Consider the following 26,511-nt stretch of genomic DNA (forward strand, 5'->3'; position numbering starts at 1 on the left):
TATAAATGGTATATATATATATAAATGGTATATATATATATATATATATATATATATATATATGTATATATATATATATATATATATAAATGGTATATTTCATTTCAAGATACAGGTGTTGGTATTCCTGCTGGGCATTGCTGCCTGACGCACCTCCTCCAGTGCCTTTTGAACAGGTGTGCTGTGACACCCCACTGAACACCTCTGTGGGCCTAAACGGGTCATCAGCTGGGGACCACCACTCATCAACGTTTCGCACCTTTAACCCCAGTACGTCTCGCGGTGGCGGTGCGATGGCAGGGATCTGTCCCTGCCACCCCCTGCTGATGCCCTAGGTGTTTGTCCCCCACCCTTCTGCTTCCTCCTTATCCACAGCCAGAAGCTGCCTTTCTCCGCCTCCTCTGCCAGCTCTTTCATGGCTTTCCGATGCCCCGCTCCTGTACATCCCATGTCGCGGAGTAGACGAGCAGTTGAGGAACCTACGAAGCCCCTACACCCCACTTCCACAGGGCAGATAACAGCTTTCCAGCCCGCCTCCCTGCACTCTGCCGCCAGATCAGAGTACTTGGCGCGCTTCCGCTCATAAGCAGCCTCCATACCTCCCTCCCATGGTACAGTGAGTTCCACCAGGAGGACTGTCTTACAAGCCTCTGACCACATGATGAGGTCTGGCCGCAGGGCTGTTTCCACAATCTCCCTGGGGAACTGGAGCTGCTTCCCCAGGTCGACCCTCATGGTCCGCTCACTTCCCGGTGAGAGGAGTCTTGCTGTATCTCTCTGGCGGGAGGGTCTGACACTCTCTCCTGCCCTCGCAAACAGGATGGGATGTCGTCCTGGAGCGGAAGGTCTGCTGTTTGCCTCCTTTCTGCATGACTCTGACACCTCTGCCAGCTTCTTCAGAACTTGGTCGTGTCGCCACCTGTAGCGGCCTTGGGACAGCGCTGTCGTGCAGCCCGACAGGATGTGCTGGTGGCTTGCGTTGATGGTATTGCAAAGGGGACAGGTCTCTTCGGCACCAAACCATTGGTGGATGTTTCGGGGACAAGGCAAGGTGTCATATGTTGCTCTGATCAGGAAGCTGAGCTTGGGGGATCTCCCATAGGTCAGACCATGACATGGACCTGTCTATGAGACCTTCCCATGATGTCCAAAGTCCTTGCTGGCCCTGGGACACCGCTTTGATGTTAAGGCGTTCCTGCTCAGTTCTTGCCACTTCTGCCACCACCATGGCTCTTCGGTCTTCTTTGGAAGCCTTTGACCAGAACAAGGGAGTATTGCCCCTCCCAAGGCCTGCTCGACCCTCCTGGACCCTACCGACCACCTCGCGGTGCTTCAGCCTGCCGATCGCCATGTCGACCTCTTCTTGGGCTTTCCACTTTCTGCCCGTTCTTATCTGGGTGCCCGCTGCTCTCACCAGCTGGTCAGTGGATTCCCTCAGCTCCAGCACCAGCCGAGCCTTCTCTTGCTTGTAACCCACGCTGATGGATTGCAGTGGTAGTTGTAGCGTGTTCCTACCAAAGAGGCCTACGTCTGAGAGATATTTTGGTAGTCCCAGCCACTTCCTGATGTACGAGTTTGCCAGCCCATCCATCTTGCTTACCACTGAGGAGGGGATTTCGCTCATCTTCAGTGGCCACATCACCCTTTGGTACAGTATGAACTGGTAACACCATACTTTGTACTTTCCGGGGAGTTGGCTTTGATTGATCTTGGCCAGGCCGTCTGCGAGCTGCTTCCTCACCGTCTCCCCCATCTGCCTGTCAGAGAGCTCTGCTGTGTAGGTGCGACCCAGGCTACGAACAGGTTGATCTGCCAGCAATGGAATATTCTCACCGCCCGCGACAAAGATGGTGTTGTCGCTTCTGACTCCTTTCCTGATCGACAGACTGCATGACTTGGGGGGTTTGATCTTCATCCTCGCCCAGCTCACAAGCTTGTCTATCCACTTCAGCAGTCTTGTTGTGCATGCTGCTGTCTGGAGTATGGTGGTGATATCGTCCATGTAGCCTCTCACTGCTGGTAGCCTTTGTCCTGACGGCAGTTTCACTCCTCCGACCATCTCCCTAGCCCCTCTGAGGATGATCTCGAAGGCTGCGACGAACAGGATGGGCGAGATTGAGCATCCCATGGCAATGCCTACTTCCAGCTGTTGCCAGCCTGTTGTGAAGTCCTGATGGGTGCAGCACATCTGGAGGTCTCCAAAGTACTTGGCCACCAGGGCTCTCATACAGACTGGGACATGGAAGAAATCCAAGGCGAACTCGATGAGTTGGTGGGGAACCGACCCATATGCGTTGGCAAGGTCGAGCCACACAACATGCAGGTCACCTCTCTCTCTTTTCGCCCTTTGGATCTGCTCCCATATGACTGCAGAGTGTTCCACACACCCTGGGAAGCCTGGCACACCTGCCTTCTGGCAGCTGGTGTCGATGTACCCGTTTCCTGTGAGGTAGCCCGTCAACCTCTTGGCCAGGATGGAGAAGAAGATCTTCCCTTCAACATTCAGGAGGGCGATACTCCTAAACTGGCTGATCGTACTGGAGTCCTGCTCCTTTGGGATGAAAACTGTGACAGCTCTTATATATATATATATATATATATATATATATATATATATATATATATATATATATATAAATGGTGTATATATATATATATGGTATATATCAAACTTATATCATCAACATAAAGAAAAAACAAGACACTGAATCGGCTGAAAGGAGAAAACAACCAAACATGTTGATGTTTAAATAAATACAAAGAAAAATAAAAGAAAATAAAACAAAATGAATGAAAAGAAATGAAAATAGAATAAAATAAATTAAAAAGAAAAAGAAAATAAAAAGAAAATAAATTAAAAAGAAAAGAAAAAAAGAAAAGAAAAGAAAAATAAATCGTCCTCTACGTCACCTCCTTTCGGCGGGGCTCTGCGTCATGACGTTACGTCACATGGCGCGCTTCCGGATGTGGGTCTGTTGTCCTGCGAGCTTGCAGCAGCTAGCGGATGGCTAGCACATGGCTAGCGGAGCCAGCGTCAGTCAGTTTGTATTTCATTCACACAGTATAGTTATAAGGATGATTAAACCACCCCCGATTAACATGTAACTTTACTAGTTTAACTAGTCTGCTAAGTTAACTAGTCTGCTTGTTTAACTATGCGCTGTGTTAACAGGTCTGCTGCGTTAACTAGACTGCTGGTTTAACTAGTCTTCTGGGTTAACTAATCTGCTGGGTTAAAGTCTGCTGGGTTAACTAGTATACTGTGTTAACTAGCATGCTGGGTTAACCAGTATACTGTGTTAACTAGCATGCTGGGTTAACTAGCATGCTGTGTTAACCAGTATGCTGTGTTAACCAGCATGATGGGTTAACCAGCATGATGGGTTAACTAGTATACTGTGTTAACCAGCATGATGGGTTAACTAGTATACTGTGTTAACTAGCATGCTGGGTTAACTAGTATACTGTGCAGAAAAGGCCTCACGGTGGCTGTGGATCCGTAGGGGGGATCCGTGGTGCGCGCTACTTGTACACAAGCCGGGGGGTTGATCGCCCCTGGTGGAGGGTGTCCGATGATTAAAGACCCGAAACACCCTGAGAACCCAGGTCTATCGCTGAAGATGGGTGTCCAAGTATCACCGTAAGGTGTATTAAAGTTCTCGTTAACTAGCATGTTGTGTTAACTAGCCTGCTGAGTTAACTAGTCTGCTGTGATAACTTGTCTGCTTGTTTAACTAATGTGCTGTGGTAACAGGTCTGCTGTGTTAACTACACTTGTTGTGTTTACTAGACTCTTCTGGGTTAACTAATCTGCTGGGTTAGTCTGCTGGGTTAACCAGTATACTGTGTTAACGAGCAGTTTGGGTTAACTAGTCTGCTGTGCTAACTAGTCTGCCGTGCTAACTAGTCTGCCGTGTTAACTAGTCGGCTGTGCTAACTAGTTGGCTGTGTTAACTAGCATTTTGGGTTAACTAGTCTGCTGTGCTAACTAGTCTGCTGTGCTAATCTGTCTTCTGTGTTAACTAGCATTTTGGGTTAACTGTCCTGCTGAGTTAACTAGTCTGCAGTGTTAATTAGCCTGCTGTGCTAACTAGTCTGCTGTGCTAACTAGTCGGCTGTGCTCACTAGTCTGCTGTGTTAACTAGCATTTTGGGTTAACTAGTCTGCTGTGCTAACTAGTCTGCTGTGCTAACTAGCATTTTGGGTTAACTAGCCTGCTGTGTTAACTAGCCTGCTGTGTTAACTAGTCGGCTGTGTTAACTAGTCTGCTGTGCTAACTAGCATTTTGGGTTAACTAGTCGGCTGTGCTAACTAGTCGGCTGTGCTAACTAGTCGGCTGTGTTAACTAGTCTGCTGTGCTGTGATACTGAGCATCATAATTCAAACAATCACTCTGTAGGGCAGCATCAGAGACTTGACTTGATGCAAGCGGCTACAGGTAACCAAGCAGCTACAGGTAACCAAGCGGCTACAGGTAACCAAGCAGCTACAGGTAACCAAGCGGCTACAGGTAACCAAGCAGCTACAGGTAACCAAGCGGCTACAGGTAACCAGTGGAGCTCGATGAGCAGCGGAGTGACATGTGCCCTCTTTGGCTGGTTGAACACCAGTCGCGCCGCCGCATTCTGTATCATCTGTAGTGGCTTCACCGCACAGGCCTCAAGCCTGTTAAGAGGGCGTTGCAGTAGTCGAGACGGGACATCACCAAGGTTTGTAGCAGCAGTTGAGTGGCATATTGGGTCAGGTACGGCCTGTCTTTTCGGATGTTGAGTAGTGCGAAGCGGCAGGACCGGGAGACGGCGGCAACATGGTCCGAGAATGTCAGTTGGTCATCAATAATGACACCAAGATTCCTTGCAGCCTTGGTAGGAACAAGAGATAGAGAGTCGATTTTAATATCGATGTTGTGATAAATACCTTGTTTGGCCGGGAAGACCAGCAGTTCCGTTTTCGCCAGATTTAGTTGAAGATGATAATCCTTCATCCATGTGGATATGTCAGCGAGACAATCCGAGATCCGCGTCGAGACAGTGGGGTCGTCGGGCGGGAAGGACAGATAGAGTTGAGTATCATCCGCATAGCAGTGATATGAAAAGCCATGTGAGCGGATGATGGGGCCCAGTGAGGTGATGGCTGCCACTTTGTTAGTAAAAAAGGAGGCAAAGCAGTCAGCAGTGAGGTTAGTAGCTGGAGGAGGTGGTGGAGGGTAGAGCACAGACTTAAGGTGGAGAATAACTTACGTGTGTCTGTGGCACCGTTGATCCTATCGTTGAAGAAGGCCTTCTTGGCAGCAGTGATGTTGGAAGAGAAGGAGGACAGCAGTGTCTGGTAGCTTGCAAGATCTGATTTGTGCCATTTCCTCTCGGCTGCTCTGAGGTCAGTGCACGTTGTCCGGAGGGTGTCAGTCATCCAAGGGTGCGACTGGGTTGATGGAGCAGGTCTGGTGGATAGTGGACACAGGCTATCCAGACATGAGCTCAAGGTGGAGCAGAGAGAATCAGTGGCATCATTAACCTGCAAAGAGGAGAAAGTGCCGTGAGGCGGAAGAGAAGAATAGAGCACAGAGGTGAAGTGGGTGGGCCGACAGGTTGCGGAGATTGCGGCGGATGGTAACCATGGGTCGGGTGGTAGGGGGTTGTTTTGGTAGTTGGAAATTGAAGTGGATGAAGAAGTGGTCTGAGAGATGGAGAGGGGTGACCCTTAGGTTGTCCGTGGTGCAGCTCCGGGCAAGAATGAGATCAAGCTCTTTGCCAGACTTGTGAGTCGGTGGAGTCAGGACCTGTCTGAGGTCAAATGAGCGAACCAAAGACAGGAAATCAACCGAGCTCGCACTGTCCAAGTGGATGTTCATGTCTCCGAGGACGAGCATGGGACACTCATGCTCAGGGATTGATGACAGCAGGGTGTCAAGCTCATGTAGGAAGTCACCTAGTTGTCCTGGTGGGTGGTAGATGACGACCACATAGGCTTTCACCGGAGCAGTCACCAAGATGGCGTGATATTCAAAGGAGACAAAGTTGTTTAAAGGCAGCAGTTGATTAAATTTCCATGTGTTGTAAATTAGCAGGCCAGTCCCACGGCCAGACGCCAAGGGGACGTCGGGTCCCGGTGTGACGTCGGGTCCCGGTGTGACGTGGGGTGCCGGTGTGGCGTCGGGTGCCGTTGTGGCGTGGGGTGCCGGTTTGGCATGGGGTGCCGGTGTAACGTCAGGTCCCCCAAACCTGTTTGAACCCGTTTTTATGGCAATCTGCTGAAATAATTGGGGTCAGGTGATGATGTCATGGTGAGGAAGCTCTAGTCCTGGTTCTAGTGCAGTGGGTTGATCAAACCGTGTTGGGTTCTCAGGGCGAACGAGGCCTGGAGCCAGAAGACCCGTCTCCCTTGGTCTCCACAGCCCGGAGGAGGGACAAGGCGTGGGCCGCCATGTTGGACAGCTCCACCCCAAACGCCTCTCCTGGAGGAGGACACAGCTCGTCGGAGGACGGTAACAGCAGCTTTCCCCTCCAGGGGGCGCTATAGCGAATGTTTGGCTATAGGGTGGAGAAATGATGGGGATGGATATAGGATGGCTGTAGAGCGGGTATTGAATGGGTGTAAAAGGGGTATTGAATGGGTGTCAAAGGGGTATTGAATGGGTGTAAAAGGGGTATTGAATGGGTGTGGAATGGGTATTGAATGGGTGTCGAGCGGATATTGAATGGGTGTCGAGCGGATATTGAATGGGTGTCGAAGGGGTATTGAATAGGCGTAGAACGGGTATTGAATGGGTGTAGAAGGGGTATTGAATAGATGTGGAAGGGGTATTGAATAGATGTGGAGGGGGTATTGAATGGGTGTAGAAGGGGTATTGAATGGGTGTAGAAGGGGTATTGAATGGGTGTAAAAGGGGTATTGAATGGGTGTAAAAGGGGTATTGAATGGGTGTAAAAGGGGTATTGAATGGGTGTAAAAGGGGTATTGAATGGGTGTAAAAGGGGTATTGAATGGGTGTAAAAGGGGTATTGAATGGGTGTCGAGCGGATATTGAATGGGTGTCGAGCGGGTATTGAATGGGTGTCGAGCGGGTATTGAATGGGTGTAGCAGGGGTATTAATGGGTGTAGCAGGGGTATTAATGGGTGTAGCAGGGGTATTAATGGGTGTAGCAGGGGTATTGAATAGGTGTAGAAAAGGTATTGAATGGGTGAATGGTTGCTTCAGGTTCGGGCAGTGACAGCAGTGAGCTGCTGCGACTGGACGAGGATCTGCACAGGAAGTCCAGGCTGCACCACCTCACGGCTGGACACGTGCGCACCATCCTACATGTAAGTACGCAATACATCTGGTGCACATAATACGGGTGCGGGTCTTGCAGTGATGGGGAGGTTGCCAGTTCCCCTCCTGGCAGCATGCTGAAGTGTCCTGAAGCAAGACACTGAACCTCCATCAGCTCCCAATGAGCCTCCATCAGCGTGAGAATAAGTTTTAAGTCACTTTGGACAAAAGCATCTGATGAAGGTCATGTAATGTATATAATCATAATCATATATAGTCATGTTATAACACAAAAACTCAGCGGCCCCTTTACTAGGTACACCTTGCTAGTACTTGCTAGTACTTGCTAGTAGTGGCTTGGAGCCTGTTGCCTTCCTTGTTGGTGCATAGATTGAACAAGGTGGCGCAAACATTCCTCAGAGATTTTGCTCCATATTGACTTGACAGCATCACACAGTTGCTGCAGCTTTGTGGGCTGCACCTCCATGATGCCAAGCTCCCGTTGAACCACCTCCCAAAGCTGCTCTACTGGATTGACATGTGGTGAGGGTGGAGGCCAAGCTCCCGTTGCACCACCTCCCAAAGCTGCTCTACTGGATTGGTGTGGTGAGGGTGGAGGCCAAGCTCCCGTTGCACCACCTCCCAAAGCTGCTCTACTGGGTTGACATGTGGTGAGGGTGGAGGCCGTTGGAGAACAGTCAACTCATCGTCATGTTGAAGAAACCACTTTGAGATGCTTTGAGCTTTGTGACGTGCTGCATTATCCTGCTGGAAGTAGCATCACAAGATGCTGCCCTGTGCTTATTATGGGATGGACATGCTCAGCAACAATACTCAGGTACGATGTGGCCTTTAAACCATGCTCAGCTGGTACTAAGGGCCCAAGGTGTGGCAAGAACATATCCCCCGCACCATTACACCACCTTCAACACCATCACCACCACCACCAGCAGCCTGAACCCTTGACAGCAGGCAGGATGGAGCCATGCCTTCATGTTGTTTACACCACATTCTGCTCCGACCATGTGACGGTGGCAGCTGAAATGGAGACTCATCAGACCAGGCAACGTGTTTACAATCTTCTATTCCTCCATTGTTGGTGCCTGAGTTTCCTGTTGTGAGCTGACAGGAGCAGCACCCGGTGTGGTCTTCTGCTGCTGTAGCTCATCTGCTTCAAGGTTCCACGTGTTGTGCCTTCACAGATGCTGTTCTGCAAACCTTGGTTGTAACCGGTGCTTATTTGAGTGACTGTTTCCTTTCTGTCGTCTGGAACCAGTCTGCCCGTTCTCCTCTGACCTCAACCAGGCATTTTCGTCCACACAACCGCCGCTCACTGGATGTTTTCTCTTCTTGGGACCGTTCTCTGTAAACCCTGGAGATGGTTTTGCCTGAAAATCCCAGTGGGTCAGCGGTTTCTGAAATCCTCAGACCAGCCCGCCTGGCACCAACAACCATGCCATGTTCAAAGTCACTTAAATCCCCTGAGCAAGTCGTCCTCACCATGTCTACATGCCTCCATGCAACAAGCTGCTGCCATGTGATTGGCTGATTATCTATTTGTGTTAACAAGTGATTGAACAGGTGTACCTAAGTGGCCGGTGAGTGTATTCAAGAGGTTTATTCCTCACATACATTCTTTCATACATATACATACTTTCATACACATATGCAGTGAAATGTAATGGAACGCACCAAAATTTCCTTCTAATAGACCAACTAACTGACTCTTAAAACGTAATACAGTAAGTCGAATACTTGTAGGATAAAATAAAAATATATAGAATACAATAAAATTAAATGAAATAAAATGGAATAAATAGAGGGAATATGCTTATGTATATTGAATAGGCAATTATGTATATAGAGATATGTGCATTAAAGTGGCATGTGAATAAAGTGAGGTAGTACTTGGCATAATACAGCACAGTATACAACAGTACGGCGCAGCAATACGGCATCACGAACAACCCTGAACAGTGACATTGTATGTGGTACAGTATGCTACATATAGTACAGAAGGTAGTGGAGCCTATGTGCATGGCTCAGTTAGGACCCCTGGTGAGGTCAGCATTGACAGTTCTAATGGCGTGCGGGAAAAAACTCTGTCTCAGTCTCTGTTCTCGCTGTGTGACTGCGGAGGCGCTTGCCTGACCGCAGCAGCTGAAACAGTCCGTTGTTGGGGTGATGAGGATCCTTCATGATCCTGCAGCTCTGCTACTACACCTCCTGGTGTATAACTCCTGCAGGGGGGGGAGGGTAGTTCCAGTGGTACGTTTGGGCTGAAGGCACCACCCTCTGCAGGGCCCTCCTGTCCTGAGCAGTACAGCTCCCAAAGCAGGCAGTGATGTTGCCTGTCAGGATGCTCTCCACTGCGCCAGAGTAGAAGGACCTGAGGATCCTCACCGAGACTCGGAATTTCCTCAGCTGCTTGAGGTGGTACATTTACATTTACATTTACATTTACATTTAGTCATTTAGCAGACGCTTTTATCCAAAGCGACTTACAAGGGAGAATAACATTCAGCTACATTGCGACAGAGATTAGTGTAATAACAACATTGGTGTAACAATAAATACTGCAAGGTGGTGCTAAGTAATTGTAGATTAGGACAGGAGGTACTCACTGAAGAGCTGGGTCTTCAAGTGCTTCTTAAAGACAGAGGGAGGTCCCCGCTCTGGTCATTTTTGGCAGCTCGTTCCACCAACGTGGAACTACAAATGAGAATAGCCTGGATTGCCGTGGCTGTATGGCCGGCAGAGCCAGGCGACGCTCATTTGACGAGCGCAGCATCCGGGGGGCAACATGTGCTCTTACAAGAGCATTTAAGTAGGTGGGAGCATTCCCAGCCATCACTCTGTAGGCCAGCATAAGAGACTTGAACTTGATGCGGGCGGCTACAGGTAACCAGTGGATGAGCAGCGGAGTGACATGTGCCCTCTTTGGCTGGTTGAACACCAGTCGCGCCGCCGCATTCTGTATCATCTGAAGTGGCTTCACCGCACAGGCCGGCAAGCCTGTTAAGAGGGCGTTGCAGTAGTCGAGACGGGACATCACCAAGGTTTGTACCAGCAGTTGAGTGGCATATTGGGTCAGGTACGGCCTGACTTTTCGGATGTTGAGTAGTGCGAAGCGGCAGGACCGGGAGACGGCGGCAACATGGTCCGAGAATGTCAGTTGGTCATCAATAATGACACCAAGATTCCTTGCAGCCTTGGTAGGAACAAGAGATAGAGAGTCGATTTTAATATCAATGTTGTGATAAATACCTTGTTTGGCCGGGAAGACCAGCAGTTCCGTTTTCGCCAGATTTAGTTGAAGATGATAATCCTTCATCCATGTGGATATGTCAGCGAGACAATCCGAGATCCGCGTCGAGACAGTGGGGTCGTCGGGCGGGAAGGACAGATAGAGTTGAGTATCATCCGCATAGCAGTGATATGAAAAGCCATATGAGCGGATGATCGGGCCCAGTGAGGTGGTGTATATGGCAAGGAGGAGGGGTCCTAGCACCGAGCCTTGGGGCACCCCTGTGGTGAGGTTGTGAGGCACAGACAGCTGGCCTTGCCATGTCACACTGAACGAGCGCCCAGTGAGGTAAGATTCGAACCAGGAAAGTGCACTGCCCGTTATGCCCATGCTTGAGAGTATGGACAGGAGTATGCAATGATTGACAGTGTCAAAAGCAGCTGATAAGTCTAGCAGAATGAGAACCGAGGATTTGGCAGCAGCTCTAGCAGTTTTTAAGGCCTCTGTCACAGACAACAGGGCTGTTTCGGTGGAGTGACCACTTTTGAAGCCAGATTGAAGTGTATCAAGAAGGTTGTTTCTTGACAGGTACTCTGTAACCTGTCTAGAGACCGCCCTCTCTAAGGTTTTGGAAAGGAATGGGAGGAGAGAGACCGGCCGATAGTTTCCTACTTGATTGGGATCGAGTGAGGGTTTTTTGAACAGTGGTGCGACCCGAGCCGCTTTGAAAGCGGAAGGGAAAGTGCCGGAAGTTAGGGAAGAATTAATCACATGTGGTCGCTCTGAGGTCAGTGCGCGTTGTCCGGAGGGTGTCAGTCAGCCAAGGGTGCGACTGGGTTGATGGAGCAGGTCTGGTGGATAGTGGACACAGTATATCCAGACATGAGCTCGAGGTGGAGCAGAGGGAGTCAGTGGCATCATTAACCTGCAGAGACGAGAAAGTGCCGTGGGGTGGAAGAGAAGAGGAGAGCACAGAGGAGAAGTGGGTGGGAGACAAGTTGCGGAGATTGCTGCGGATAGTAACCATGGGTGGGGAGGTGGGGGGTTGTTTTGGTAGCTGGACATTGAAGTGGATGAAGAAGTGGTCAGAGAGATGAAGAGGAGTGACCCATAGGTTGTCGGTGGTACAGCTCCGAGCAAGAATGAGATCAAGCTCTTTGCCAGCCTTGTGAGTCGGTGGAGTCGGGATCTGTCTTAGGTCGAACGAGCGAACCAAAGACAGGAAGTCAGCCGAGCTCGCACTGTCCAAGTGGATGTTCATGTCTCCGAGGACGAGCATGGGACACTCATGCTCAGGGATTGATGACAGCAGGGTGTCAAGCTCATGTAGGAAGTCACCTAGTTGTCCTGGTGGACGGTAGATGACGACCACATAGGCTTTCACCGGAGCAGTCACCAAGACGGCGTGATATTCAAAGGAGGCAAAGTTGTTTAAAGGCAGCAGTGGATTAAATTTCCATGTGTTGGAAATTAGCAGGCCAGTCCCACCACCACGGCCAGATGGTCTGGATGTGTGGGAGAATGAGTAGTTAGTGGAGAGTGCAGCCGGGGTTGCGCTATCTTCCGGTTTAATCCATGTCTCAGTGAGAGCAAGGAGCTCTAAGGAGAGTTGGTTGGCATGACCAGAAATGAAGTCTGCCTTGTTAACTGCAGATCGACAATTCCACAAGCCAACAGAGAAGGAGGTCTTTGCAGAAGATGTTTGCTGCAGGGACCTGAGGTTACCCGGATTGCATCGGCGTATGGTATAACGAGGCTTTCTGGGTGACCTTGAAGTTGTAGGGATGCGGTAGTAGCACATTTTGTATGGAGTGAGAGAAAGAAGGCAGGTTTGCCTTGTTCGGTGTCCTTGCTTCGGTTGACGTGCAGAGGTAGACGTGCGTCTTCACACGAGAGCGACTACAAATGGGCCAACGCTTGAAGCTAACGCTTCAAGGGCAGGACCATAAATAGGTGATAGAATACAGCTGCTCGTGTGATTAGGGTTGCACCTGGCTAAGAGCACGCCCACATAAGAGAGGACTTACCTGAATAGGGGGTGTGTCTGGAACACAAGCTTGTTGGCAGATCAGCAAATAGCAGTGAAATGTACAGAGTCAGTCCAGTAGTCCAAGTTGCAATACTACAATACGAGCAGTGATACACTACACAGCAACCTCAGCACTAGAGCTCGACTCTGTGAATATACACATTCATTTATATGGTAAAGATGCTGCCCTGCCTTTCTCACCAGAGTGTCTGTGTGTACAGTCCATGTTAAGTCCTCTGTGATGTGGACTCCCAGGTATTTGAAGCTGCTCACCCTGTCGAACAGAAGTCCCATTAATCACCAAGGGCGCATGCGTCCTCGATTGTGATCCTCGCCTAAAGTCCACAATCAGCTCCTTAGTTTTGCTGAAGTTCAGTGGAGGCTGTTGTCCTGGCACCAGAGTGACAGGTCAGCCACCTCCTCGCGGTAGGCCTTCTCGTCGCAGTCGGTGATCAGGCCCACGACAACGGTGTCGTCAGCAAACTTGATGATGGTGTTGGAGCTGGACCTGGCCACACAGTCATGTGTGTACAGGGAGCACAGTAGGGGGCTGAGAACGCAACCTTGGGGGGATCCTGTATTCAGGGTGAGGGAGCTGGACATGTGCTTCCCCACCCTGACCACCTGTGGGCGGGCTGTGAGGAAGTCCAGGAACCAGGCGCACAGCGCATTTAGTCCGAGCTCCTTCAGCTTGGCAGCCAGTCTGGTTACATCTGTTAAAATACATATATTATACATGATATATCTGTTATAATACATATATACATGATACATCTGTTATAATACATAAATTATACATGATATATCTGTTATAATACATATATACATGATACATCTGTTATAATACATATATTATACATGATATATCTGTTATAATACATATATACATGATACATCTGTTATAATACATATATTATACATGATATCTGTTATAATACATATATACATGATACATCTGTTATAATACATATAAACACGATACATCTGTTATAATACATATAAACATGATACATCTGTTATAATACATATATTATACATTATATAACTGTTATAATACATATATACATGATACATCTGTTATAATACATATATCATACATGATATATCTGTTATAATACATATATACATGATGCATCTGTTATAATACATATATTATACATGATACATCTGTTATAATACATATATTATACATGATACATAGTTATATTACATATATTATACATGATACATCTGTTATAATACATATATTATACATTATATTATACATTATACATATACGGCGTGAGGCGCGCTGAGCTCCAGAGCGCCGTAGTGCGCGCTGATCTGCGGAGCGGCGGGAACGTGTTCTCTGGAGCCATGGATCTTCACCTTCTGATGTGTCTGATGGGGCGGTCTGGGTTGGACAGATCCAGGAGAATGCTTCCTGCCTGAACGCATCGTGTCAACAGTAAAGTCTGGTGCTGGAGGAATGATGGCTGGGCTGTTCGTTGTGGTTTGGGTGTGGCTCCTTCATTCCAGCAAAGGGAAATTACGTTCGTCGATATACTAAAAAGCCCCGCCCCCTCCCTCATGGGTAGGTTGCACTTGAAAACACACTGGCAGTGAAGACATAGCGGCAGCATCCAAAAGGAGCAACTCTGAAAAGCAAAACGTGCCACATTATTTTTGATTTGATCTAGATTTTATTCCAGTGAAATGTTTGGTAAAGCAGCTGCACTTGTTACTTGTTCACTTCTTACAGAGCGAGTGCTTTGTTCATTATATTAAAACGTTTCGCATTTTATTTTCAGATAATTTTTCCCCTTATTTTTCTTTGATATTTGTTTTGTTAAAGAGGATGCTTTATGCTGCAAAATGTTTGGAATATTTTTTTTACAATGCAGATTTTAATTTTCTGGTGTTTATTTTGGACTATTTCATTCCATCAATAAAAGTGTTTTTATAAGGCATCATGGCATACAACTGTCTTATTTGTAAAAATAAACACAACACCTTTGACAGAAGTTGTCATTTCTTATTATTTTACATATATTGCTGAATGGTATGAAATATTTTATAGTGATAATATTTTTGGCCATGTCGCCCAGCACTCATTCCAACGTCTCGTGGAATGCTTTCCCAGAAGAGAACTCCATATTAATGCCCCGATGTGAGTGTATAGAGACACAGCTGACGAGATGTATACAGATGTTCAGTAGATTAGATGTATACAGATGTTCAGGAGACGAGCTGTATACAGATGTTCAGTAGATTAGATGTATACAGATGTTCAGGAGACGAGATGTATACAGATGTTCTGACTTCTGGTTTAACCCTTCGCTCTCTAGGAAGTGGTGACCAACGAACATGTGGTGGCCATGATGAAGGATGCCATCCGAGCCACACAGGACCTGCCGCTGTTCGTGCGTACGACTACTGCAATGCCACTGTAGTGTACACTGTACATAGTACTACTGCAGTACACACTGTATGTAGTACTACCGTAGTACACACTGTGATACTTTGTTCCAGGAGCCCAAGCTGACGCGCTCCAGGCTCAAGCAGGTGGTGCAACAGCGAGAGGTGAGGGTGGAGCTGCTGCTTTTCATTTACTGTCATTTCATTTCCATAAAGAACAGATGTAAGTTCTTCACCTTCTATTTATTTGCTGAGCATTCATTGTATTTCATTATTATTATAATTTAATGTAATATTATAAACATCAGTTATTGTTATATCACATAAATATCTATATTATAATTTATATAATATTACTTAAACATACATTTTAAAATATATATTATATAAACATACATTTTAATTTATATAATATTACATAAATGTACATTATCATTCATATAATATTACATAAACATACATTTTAATTTATATAATATTACATAAATGTACATTATCATTCATAGAATATTACATAAACATACATTTTAATTTATATAATATTACATAAATGTACATTATCATTCATATAATATTACATAAACATACATTTTAATTTATATAATATTACATAAATGTACATTAGCATTTATATAATATTACATAAACATACATTTTAATTTATATAATATTACATAAACATACATTTTCACTTATATATTATTACATAAATATACACATTCATTTATATAATATTACATAAATATACATTATCAATTATATAATATTACATAAATATACACATTCATTTATATAATATTACATTAATATGCACATTCATTTATATAAGATTACATTAATATACACATTAATTTATATAATATTGCATAAATATACACATTAATTTATATAATATTACATAATTATACACTTTCATTTATATAATATTACATCAGTATACATTTTCATTTATATAATATTACATAAATATACACATTAATTTAAATAATATTACATAAATATACATTTTCATTTATATAATATTACATAAATATACACATTAATTTATATAATATTACATAAATATACATTATCATTCATATAATATTACATAAACATACATTTTAATTTATATAATATTACATAAATGTACATTAGCATTTATATAAAATTACATAAACAAACATTTTAATTTATATAATATTACATAAATGTACATTATCATTTATATAATATTACATAAACATACATTTTAATTTATATATTACATAAATGTACATTAGCATTTATATAATATTACATAAACATACATTTTCACTTATATAATATTACATAAATATACACATTAATTTAAATAATATTACATAAATATACATTTTCATTTATATAATATTACATAAATATACACATTAATTTATATAATATTACATAAATATACATTATCATTCATATAATATTACATAAACATACATTTTAATTTATATAATATTACATAAATGTACATTAGCATTTATATAAAATTACATAAACAAACATTTTAATTTATATAATATTACATAAATGTACATTATCATTTATATAATATTACATAAACATACATTTTAATTTATATATTACATAAATGTACATTAGCATTTATATAATATTACATAAACATACATTTTCACTTATATAATATTACATAAATATACACATTAATTTATATAATATTACATAAATATACACATTCATTTATATAATATTACATAAATATACATTATCAATTATATAATATTACATAAATATACACATTAATTTATATGATATTACATAAATATACATTTTCATGTTTATAATATTACATAAATATACATTTTAATTTATATAATATTACATAAACGTACATTTTCACTTATATAATATTACATAAATATACACCTCAATTTATTTAATATTACATAAATATACACTTTAATTTATATAATATTACATAAATATACATTTTCATTTATATATTATTACATAAATATACAGATTAATTTATATAATATTACATAAATATACACTTTCATTTATATAATATTACATAAATATACACATTAATTTATATAATATTACATAAATATACACTCATTTATATAATATTACATAAATATACACATTAATTTATATAATATTACATAAATATACATTTTCATTTATATAATATTACATAAATATACTCATAAATTTACATGGTATTATATAAATATACATTTTCATTATATAATATTACATAAATATACACATTTTCATTATATAATATTACATAAATATACACTCATTTATATAATATTACATAAATATACACATTAATTTATATAATATTACATAAATATACATTTTCATTTATATAATATTACATAAATATACACATTAATTTATATAATATTACATAAATATACATTTTCATTTATATAATATTACATAAATATACTCATTAATTTATATAATATTACATAAATATACATTTTCATTTATATAATATTACATAAATATACTCATTCATTTATATGATATTACATAAATATACATTTTCATTATATAATATTACATAAATATACACATTCATTTATATAATATTACATAAATATACATTTTCATTTATATAATATTACATAAATATACACATTCATTTATATAATATTACATTAATATGCACATTCATTTATATAATATTACATAAATATACATTTTCATTTATATAATATTACATAAATATACACATTCATTTATATAATATAACATAAATATACATTTTCATTTATATAATATTTCATGTTTGTCCTCCTGTCTCTGCGAAAGCAGCCGAGCTGGAACATCTCACCGCTGAAAAGATCTGAGGTTTGTTTCCACCCCCACCCTGTCACCCCCACCCTGTCACCCTCACCCTGTCAGCCCCACCCTGTCAGCCCAACCCTGTAACCCCACCCTGTCAGCTTCACCCTGTCAGCTTCACCCTGTCAGCCTCACCCTGTAACCCCACCCTGTAACCCCACCCTGTAACCCCACCCTGTCAGCCTCACCCTGTCAGCCTCATCCTGTCAGCCTCACCTTGTCAGCCCAACCCTGTAACCCCACCCTGTAACCCCACCCTGTCAGCCTCACCCTGTCAACCTCACCCTGTCAGACTCGCCCTGTCAGCCCAACCCTGTAACCCCACCCTGTCAGCCTCACCCTGTCAGCCTCACCCTGTCAGCCCAACCCTGTTACCCCACCCTGTAACCCCACCCTGTCACAAACTGTCACTGTCACCCACTCCAGCCTCTTCAGTTTGTCAATGCTCTGCTCGACGATGAGGACGAGTCCGATGAAGAGTATTGTCCCGAGGAGGAAGAGGAGGAGACTGCTGGGGAGGTAAGGAAGGAAGGAAGGAAGGAGGGGAGGGAGAGAGGTGGGGAAGTAGGGAAACTAGGAAATGAGGAAAGAAAGAAAGATGGAAGTCAAACTGTGTTTGTTTTTTAGACGTTTCTAAGCGACGCAGACAGTGTGGCCTGGTCTCCCAGGGAGACGAGTGGCCACTCACAGCCCTCCACCCAGAGCAGCCCCAGCCAATCACAGCCCTCCACCCAGAGCAGCCCCAGCCAATCACAACCCTCCACCCAGAGCAGCCCCAGCCAATCACAGGTTGGTGCATGTAACTAGCTCTAACTAACTAGACTGTAACTAGTTGCTACTGTAACCAGCGCTAAGTAGTTGCTAACATTGTTTGTAGAGTGTCGAGGCTCCATCGACTCCACCTCAGCACCTCCATACTGCTCCTCCAAACTCCTTCATGGAGAACCTTAACGCTGTGGACGACGAGCTGGACTGCACCTCCTCCTGCCAAACCTACCAGGTCAGTGGAACCTCCGAGCACCCGCTCAACACCACTAGCACAACACCTTCCGGCACTTTAACGTTCAGCCATGTTGGAACCTCCTCCCTGTGCAGTTGAATGGAGGTGCTGAGGAGGAGAACGGAGGCACTAGTGGCCTTGTGGCATTTCGCACGCGCTCCAAGCGCCCGTTGCGTGGTGTTCCCATGACAACGCTGGAGGCAGAGCTTGATGCACCGGACATCACCGCCGACATGTACGACAGAAGCTCCGCCCACCTGGAGGAGGAGGAGCAGCTCTGGAGCGAGTGGCTGCATGGCCTGATGGAGGCCGCGGAGAGCCACGAAGGTCTGTTCATTGGTTTCCAGCCACCGGGTGGAGAGCTCCCAGAATGCACCTGGAGTCTGTCTCTGAGGGGCCAATTCACAGAGAATGGATTGTGGCCTTGAATTGGGCGTCAACCGCGCCCCCTATCTGTGCCATCTCAGCATCAGATTCACAAAAGATGTTTTGCTGATGATATGACATCATGAAGTTTTGCTGCTGAGTGCAATTTGCTCTTGTTTTGCACCAAATGTATGGATGATTTAAATACACACAAACAGCACGGGCACCAAGAGGCTGTTTGCACAGCAGTGCAGTTAGCGGTGCATTTCACTGTTTGTGCTGCTTTGAGAATTAGACGCTCGCTTTTTCTGTTATTTGCGCCGGTGTAGCAGCTGCAAAAGCCGCCCAATCCTCCGGGGAAGAGGCCCCTCAGTCTTCTGGCTGTTCTCTTTCAGAAGAAGCCGAGGAAGAAGACGACCCCGAGTACAACTTTGTGGAAGATCTGGAGGAACCCGACGAGGAGGACTACAGGACGGACCGGGCGGTGCAGATCACCAGTAAGATGCTGGAAACATGAGGATGACAAGGAGATGAGGGGGTTGGGGCAACGTGTGAGGACCAGCAGGCGTGAGCTCAGAGCTACAACCACACCACACGGTGTTTAGGAAGTCATGCCTTTCAGAGTGTATTATTGGTGCCTTATGAGGTGTATTAGGTGTGTATTAGGGTGTGTTTACAATGTATTAGGGGTGTGTTTAGGGGTGCACTAGGTGTGTATTTAGAGTGTATTAGAGGTGTACTAGGGCTGTGTTTAGAGGTGTATTAGGGGTGTGCTAGGGCTGTGTTTAGAGGTGTATTAGAGGTGTACTAGGGTTGTGTTTAGAGGTGTATTAGAGGTGTATTAGGGTTGTGTTTAGGGCCGATTAGAGGTGTACTAGGGTTGTGTCTAGGGTGTATTAGGGGTGTATTAGAGATGTACTAGGGTTGTGTCTAGGGTGTACTAGGGGTGTATTAGAGATGTACTAGGGTTGTGTCTAGGGTGTACTAGGGGTGTATTAGAGGTGTACTTTTGGTGTATTAGGAGTGTGTAGGGTGTATTAGGGCTGTGTTAGGCTGTACGAGTGTTTTCATGTGTGGTTGGTGTGTTAAGCAGTATATTAGGAGTGTATTAAGGGTGTATTGGGGGGGCTTTGTAGGTGTGTTTGGGTTGTGGTGAGTTCATGTTGGCTTTCTCTCATGTCTTTCAGAGAAGGAGGTGAATGAGCTCCTGGAGGAGCTGTTTGATACGGTAAGTGAACCTGACCTCCTTGCGCAGACCTGGGATTTCACTGTGTGTGGTTTCTAAAAGAGGCTCAATGTTCTGTTAGAACGTTAGAACTTCAATGACTTCCAAGAAGAACAGAAGCAGCTCCGCCTCCACTCTACAAACTGGGTTACTGTCCCTGCAATCCTGTCAAGTAACCTGACTCAGCTTAGCCAGTGGCCAAACGGGGTGTGACTCTATTTGCTCTTCAGTTCCAGGAGGAGAACGGAGAAGAAGAAAAGGATGAAGAGGTTCCAGTTCAGCCTGTAGCTAAATTCAATGTCCCTCAGGCTTTACGGTAAAACACTATCAACCCCACCCCAGGCACCAGGAACCTCCCGTTGGGACGGGGCAGCAGAGCAGTGCTGCTACTGTTTGGGTCGGGAGGAACACTATTACCCTCTTCTCCCTCTTCTTTACAAAGCAGTGAAGAAGAGTCTGAACCCAGAGGGAACATTCTCTATTTTAACCCAACAGCAGTGGATTTAGCTGCTCCATCAGCTTTCTGATGCACTCTTCCGTCGCAGCTTCGAGGCCCCGCTGGCCGGCATGCTGACGGAGCGGCGCCGCGCCGTGAGGGAGCGCTACGAGGCTCTGCAGCAGCGACGGGCCCTGCAGGGCACGGCCAGTCAGTACCCCAGTTCCTCCACATGGGGACAGTCTCCAGCTCTGCTGCTGCTGCCGGGCAGACTGCGCCCCGCCCTGGCCCTTGACTTCACCCAGAAACTCCAACTGCAACAGCAGATTCAGCAGGTAAATCTCCTGCAGTTTGAATTAAATTCAACACGCACCAAGCCCTGCCTTATATTTTCATTGTTTTTGTTGATTTTTACTCTTTATATTTTTATTGATTTTGTATTATTTACTGTTTTTTAAGGCATATATTTGCATTTGCAATTAATTATATTTTAATTTCTGTTGTAACTCTGCACCGTTGAAAATGAGGATTCATTCCTCAATGGTTCCTGGAGGTGAAATCAAGGTTGATGGATCAATGGAATCCTTAGCTGTGATCATTGATCAGCTTCCTGTCTCTCAGCACATCCAGCTGCTAACGCAGGTCCATCTGCTGAGTCGCCGCGTCAAAGCTCTTAACAACGAGGCCTCCATCACCAAACAGTACCTGGTCAGTAGCATGACATCAACAAACGGTATCTGGTCTGTACCTGGTCAGTAGCATGACATCACCAAACAGTACCTGCTCGGGAGCATGACAGAGGAGGAATAACAAGGCGTCCTCCCCCTGTTGGTCCACAGGGGGAGCTGCAGCAGTTCTCCAGGATACGAGCGCAGACAGGTGTGAGGAGCAGCTTTGCAGCGTCTAACCTGCAGGAGGCGCTGATGCTCCTGGACGAGACGGAGGAGAGAGAGAAGGTTCCTTCTCATCCTCCATCTTCTCCTCCTCACCCCAGAAGATGGCTGCCCAAGATGAGCTCCTCTACCAGTGGTACATAGAGTTAGGGTGTCTGTAGTGTTTCTAGAAGTTAGGGTGGGCAAACCTTTTGGCTCCAGGGTTAGGGTTATGGTCTGACCATTAGTCGATGAGGTGACAAATAAGCAAGAATAAAGTGTAAAATACATGTGAAATCTATTTCCTTTCATCCCATTTTTGAATTGATGAATTATTTTTTTAATTCAAAATACAACAACTCACCATTGATAGAATTAATGAGAACAGTGTTGCTGCTTTTCCCTTTTTTGCCAGCGCAGCAAAATCTGGTGCCGTTTTGGTTGTGGAAATGTGTAGGACAGCGCTCAAGTGCTGATCAGTGAGCGTGGCTCTGTGGCCTGTTCTGCTTATGTTCATCACACTGAACGTCTGTTCACACTCTATGGTCGAGCCAAATAACAGCAGCATCCTCTGTTCATACTGTGGATGTTTGAAAACTTTGTCTCATTCAGTGAAGCATACATCGTCTCCAGTTTGACGGGGTTGAGCTTCTCCGTCAGGACGGAAGCTAGGGTGTCTGTAGTGTTCCTAGAAGTTAGGGGGTCTGGAGTGTTCGTAGAAGTTAGGGTGTCTGTAGTGTTCCTAGAAGTTAGGGTGTCTGTAGTGTTTCTAGAATATTGGATGGATTCAGATTGTATCGGATCATTATTCACCTACTTGTCCAATGGTTGAAATCATTTTGTCAGTCATGGTTGTAACCGTGCGTCTGGGCGCTGGCTGCAGGCAGTGCCTACCCCCAGCTTCCGGCTGACGCTGCCTGGCTCTTTGCCACCCGCTCGGTGTTCCTGCACCAGGAGCTGCTCCCGCTCTGCAGCCTGGACCCCGCCCTGCATTCCCCCAACCCCAGGCCCATCTACACAGCTGGAGAGGACTGGTAATCTTATCTTATCTTAACCTAAACTTCAAATACCTCTTTGGGGATGTAACACCAGTGGGATCTCTTCCAGCCTCATCATGTTGGGGATGAAGCACTTTGAAGGAACTCTTCTTCCTCACCAGCTGCTCTGCTCCTATCTCCTCCGGAAGAAGCCCTGGATGCTCCGCAGGCGACTGACTGAGCTGAGAGGCCGCCAGGCTGCCCCCAACGCCCCCAAGGTCCCTGTTCTACTGCTGTTTTTCATCTAAAGGAAGACTTGGTCATTTGGAGTTGAATTGATGTGCATCAGAATATTTTGCTTTGAGAGGAACAGCTTTGCCCTCACGGCGCAAAAGGAAAACCACGAGCATGTTCTTCAGCGAATGTAATGGCCCCATTGCCTGACAGTGGGCTGTGTTTAGAAGGTTTTTACTGGATCAATGTAAGAGATTCTGATGCCAATCAATTGGGTTGACTACCAATGTCCCATAATTGAGGTTTAAGTTCATTTACACAGGATTGTTCTGGTGGTGGTCCCTACATTGCTGCTGTGTTAACTATGTTGTTGTGGTCTATTTTTTTTCCACGGACACTCTAAACTAGGAATACTACTGATCAAATAAAGGAAAGCAGTATTCCATCTCAGTGTATTTATTTTTAGTTAGTAGCCATGTTATAAGCGGGATGATGTGCAGCCAGATGGTCATTATCACTAAATAACCTTCTTATTCAGAGATAATGGCCGTCTGGGCGCATGATATCCCTTACTTATTTGATCATTTTCCTCTTTTCAGTTCTTATCTCATAGTGGAGACGTCCTGCCGATGCCCGTGGCTTGCAGCAGAGTCCTGCCAGGGGAAGAACGCCCCCCAGTGGATGGAAAGATCTCCACCATGCCAAACTGGCTCCAGGTCTTTCAATACTATCTAAGCAGACTGACAGTCGCCTGTTTATTGAACCGCTCTTTGTTTTCACTGATTTGACTCATTGATCTACAGAAGAGCCTTCCGATCATCCAGAGGATCTCGCGGAGCTCCGCCTGGCGGCCATCTTACCCCCCTTGGCTGCCACCGGGTTGCCGACTGCGTCTCCATCCCTCCCGGCCGACTCTCAAAGCGAAGCACCGGGCGGCTGCGTCCAAACCCCCCAAACGCCTTTTCACCTTGGCTCACACCACCTGCCTGCCCCCTCTTGCCAAAGCCCCAGCGCACCCACCGGGGTTAGGAGCCCACCCTCCCGCTCCCCGACGGGCCGCGCCCATCCTTGCGCCATCACCCTCCGTTGGGAGGCCGGCTGGTGGGCCGGTACCTCTGGCTGCAAAGTATCCAGGGTCTCTTGCTGCTATGGTGTCTCTGATTGGCCAGCAGGGGGCAGTTGCTCAGCAACCAGAGAAAGCTTCCATTCCATTAACCCTTCCCTCCCACACCACCCGAATCCCCCATCAGCTGGAAACCGAGACTAGCGTCCCGTCCCGAGTCCTCTGGATGGTTGGCAGCGGGTTGCCGGTACCGAACCAGAACCTCCCTCCACAACCCAACCATCCCATAAACCTCTGGAACACTGCTGGGTTGAAAGACCTGGGGGATGAGCTTAAGGAGCAGAGGAAGAGGCTGGGGGAGGGGCCCAGCGCACGGAAATGGATGAGTCGAGGGGAGGAGAGAGAGGAGGAAGCTGCTAAGAAGAAAGGTGGAGAAAGACAAGAAAAGGCAGGAGACATAGTTACATCTAACGGAAGAAAAACTAGCGGAGTGGAGAAAAGGGGTGGAGAGGAGGAAGACGACAGAGGTAGAGAGGAGGATGGACAGGATGGAGGTGGAGAGGAGGATGGACAGGGTGGGGGTGGAGAGGAGGATGGACAGGATGGAGGGGAAGAGGAGGATGGACAGGATGGAGGTGGAGAGGAGGATGGACAGGATGGAGGTGGAGAGGATGGAGGTGGAGAGGAAGGAGGAGAGGGGGATGAGGAAGGAGAGCGAGATGGAGAGGAGGAGGAAGATGACTTTGACGAGTTGACGCAGGACGAAGATGAAGAGGAAGTCATGTCATCAGCGTCTGAGGAGTCTGTGCTGTCTGTTCCAGAGCTGCAGGTCTGTCTGTCTGTCTGTTTCTCTGTCTGCTTGTCTGTCTGTCTCTCTCACTGTGTCTGTCTCTCACCCGCCCAGGAGACCATGAAGCAGCTGACCTGGCTGGCCTCAGAGAGGAGGCTCGGCGAGGACTCGGAGGAGGAGAACTCCCCCGTCTCTCAGGAGGAGAACTCTGAGGAGGAGGAGGAGGGGCCCACCAAGGAGGAGGAGTCAGGCGCAGGAGGCGGGACCAAGGCCACAGAGGAAGAACTACCACCCGGAGAGGGCGTTCCTGCAGGAAGTGGAAAGGTTTCCACACGAGGACGAGGTAAGCTGACGTCTGACATCAAAGGGGGACTTCCTGTCCTGTCTGATGACATCACAGGGATACATTATAGTGTCATTTCCTGTCCATGTCTGATGTCTTTTCCTCTCCTCCTCTCAGGTCGGGTCCGTCCTCCTCGCCGTCGTCAGGGGCGACACAGTAAAGACTCGTCCAAACTCCTTCAGCTCTACGATGAGAACCTGCTGAGCAGCGACCCCCAGAGGCACAGCAAGGACACTGCATTTGCACAGGCCTACCTGGGCAGGGTGAGACAGGCTCCAGAGTATCTATCCTGTCCTGAGGCCCTAGAGAGTCCTGTCCCGAGTGTCCTGTCCTTGTCTCTAGGTCCGGGACGCCCTCAGGGACACTCCGTCCCAGATGGAGGAGTTCCTGGCGCTGGTCTACCGTTTTGAGCAGCTTGGGGACGGGCGGGACGTGGTGCAGCTCTTCCGCAGTCTCCGCCTCCTCCTGGGTCAGCACACAGAGCTGCTGAGGGACTTTGCTGGCTTCCTACAACCCGACCAGGCGCTGGAGTGCGGGCTGGTAGGAACCACTTTAGCAAGTTCAACCAGTGTAACCTGTTCAACTAGTTCAAGCAGCTCAACCACGATACCGATCAGCCACAACATTAAAAGCACCACTAATAACACTAATACTGTGTAGCTCCCCCGCGTGTCCCCAAAACAGCTGTGAGGTGGAGGCATGGACTCCACCAGACTCTGAAGGTGTCCTGTGGTGTCTGGCACCAAGATGTTAGCAGCAGATCCTTTACATCTTGGAAGGTGGAGGTGGGGCCCCCAAGGATCAGGCTTGTGGATCAGACTTGGATCGGACCCTAACTCCACCCATCCACATGATGTAGAAGTAAAGGTGATTCATCAGACCTCCACCTTCTTCCATTGCTCCATGGTCCAGTTGTGACGCTCACGTGTCCATTGTAGGTGCTTTCAGGGGTGGACAGGGGTCAGCATGGACACTGAGCGCTTCCATACGCAGCAAGCTGCCATGCACTGTGTGTTCTACACCTTTCTATCATGGCACCATTCACTGTTTCAACACTTTGTGCCGCAGTAGTTCTTCTGTGGCATCGAACCAGACAGACTAGACTTCACTCCCCACGTGCGTCAATGAGCCTTGGACCCCGTGAACCTGTCGCCGGTTCACCGGTCGTCCTTCCTTGGACACTTTTAGTAGTAGTAGTAGTAACCACTGCACAGCAGGAACAGCCACAAGACCTGTGCTTGTGGAGATGCTCTGACCCAGTCGTCCAGCATCACAATGTGCTCCTTGTCAAAGTGGCTCAGATCCTTACGCTGCTTTAACACATCAACTTCAACTACTTTTTTTTTTTTTTTTTTGTCCTTTTTATTTATTTATTTATTTTATTTTTTTATATTGTTTTACTGACTGTTCACCTGCTGCCTCATATAATAATAATATATAACAC

General features: G+C 46.0%; 1 protein-coding gene across 1 annotated transcript in view; it reads left to right on the forward strand.

The window, feature by feature from the left end:
• Positions 1-2,960: 2,960 nt before the first annotated feature.
• Positions 2,961-26,511, forward strand: part of gon4lb (gon-4 like b) — a 36,181-nt gene continuing 12,630 nt past the window's right edge. The window contains exons 1-25 of the mRNA XM_080005733.1: positions 2,961-3,037; positions 6,346-6,484; positions 7,200-7,303; positions 14,857-14,931; positions 15,041-15,091; positions 17,732-17,767; positions 18,188-18,280; positions 18,389-18,550; positions 18,639-18,761; positions 18,857-19,088; positions 19,523-19,624; positions 20,315-20,355; positions 20,583-20,668; positions 20,898-21,123; positions 21,410-21,496; positions 21,628-21,817; positions 22,544-22,694; positions 22,768-22,915; positions 23,471-23,587; positions 23,675-24,451; positions 24,494-24,569; positions 24,612-24,763; positions 24,839-25,067; positions 25,185-25,330; positions 25,410-25,607. Coding sequence (XP_079861859.1) covers positions 3,005-3,037; positions 6,346-6,484; positions 7,200-7,303; positions 14,857-14,931; positions 15,041-15,091; positions 17,732-17,767; positions 18,188-18,280; positions 18,389-18,550; positions 18,639-18,761; positions 18,857-19,088; positions 19,523-19,624; positions 20,315-20,355; positions 20,583-20,668; positions 20,898-21,123; positions 21,410-21,496; positions 21,628-21,817; positions 22,544-22,694; positions 22,768-22,915; positions 23,471-23,587; positions 23,675-24,451; positions 24,494-24,569; positions 24,612-24,763; positions 24,839-25,067; positions 25,185-25,330; positions 25,410-25,607 — 3,774 coding nt within the window. The 5' untranslated portion in view covers positions 2,961-3,004. The remainder of the gene's footprint in view (positions 3,038-6,345; positions 6,485-7,199; positions 7,304-14,856; positions 14,932-15,040; positions 15,092-17,731; positions 17,768-18,187; positions 18,281-18,388; positions 18,551-18,638; positions 18,762-18,856; positions 19,089-19,522; positions 19,625-20,314; positions 20,356-20,582; positions 20,669-20,897; positions 21,124-21,409; positions 21,497-21,627; positions 21,818-22,543; positions 22,695-22,767; positions 22,916-23,470; positions 23,588-23,674; positions 24,452-24,493; positions 24,570-24,611; positions 24,764-24,838; positions 25,068-25,184; positions 25,331-25,409; positions 25,608-26,511) is intronic.

Source organism: Zeus faber (genome assembly GCF_960531495.2).
Source record: "Zeus faber genome assembly, chromosome: 8".
Lineage (NCBI taxonomy): Eukaryota > Metazoa > Chordata > Actinopteri > Zeiformes > Zeidae > Zeus > Zeus faber.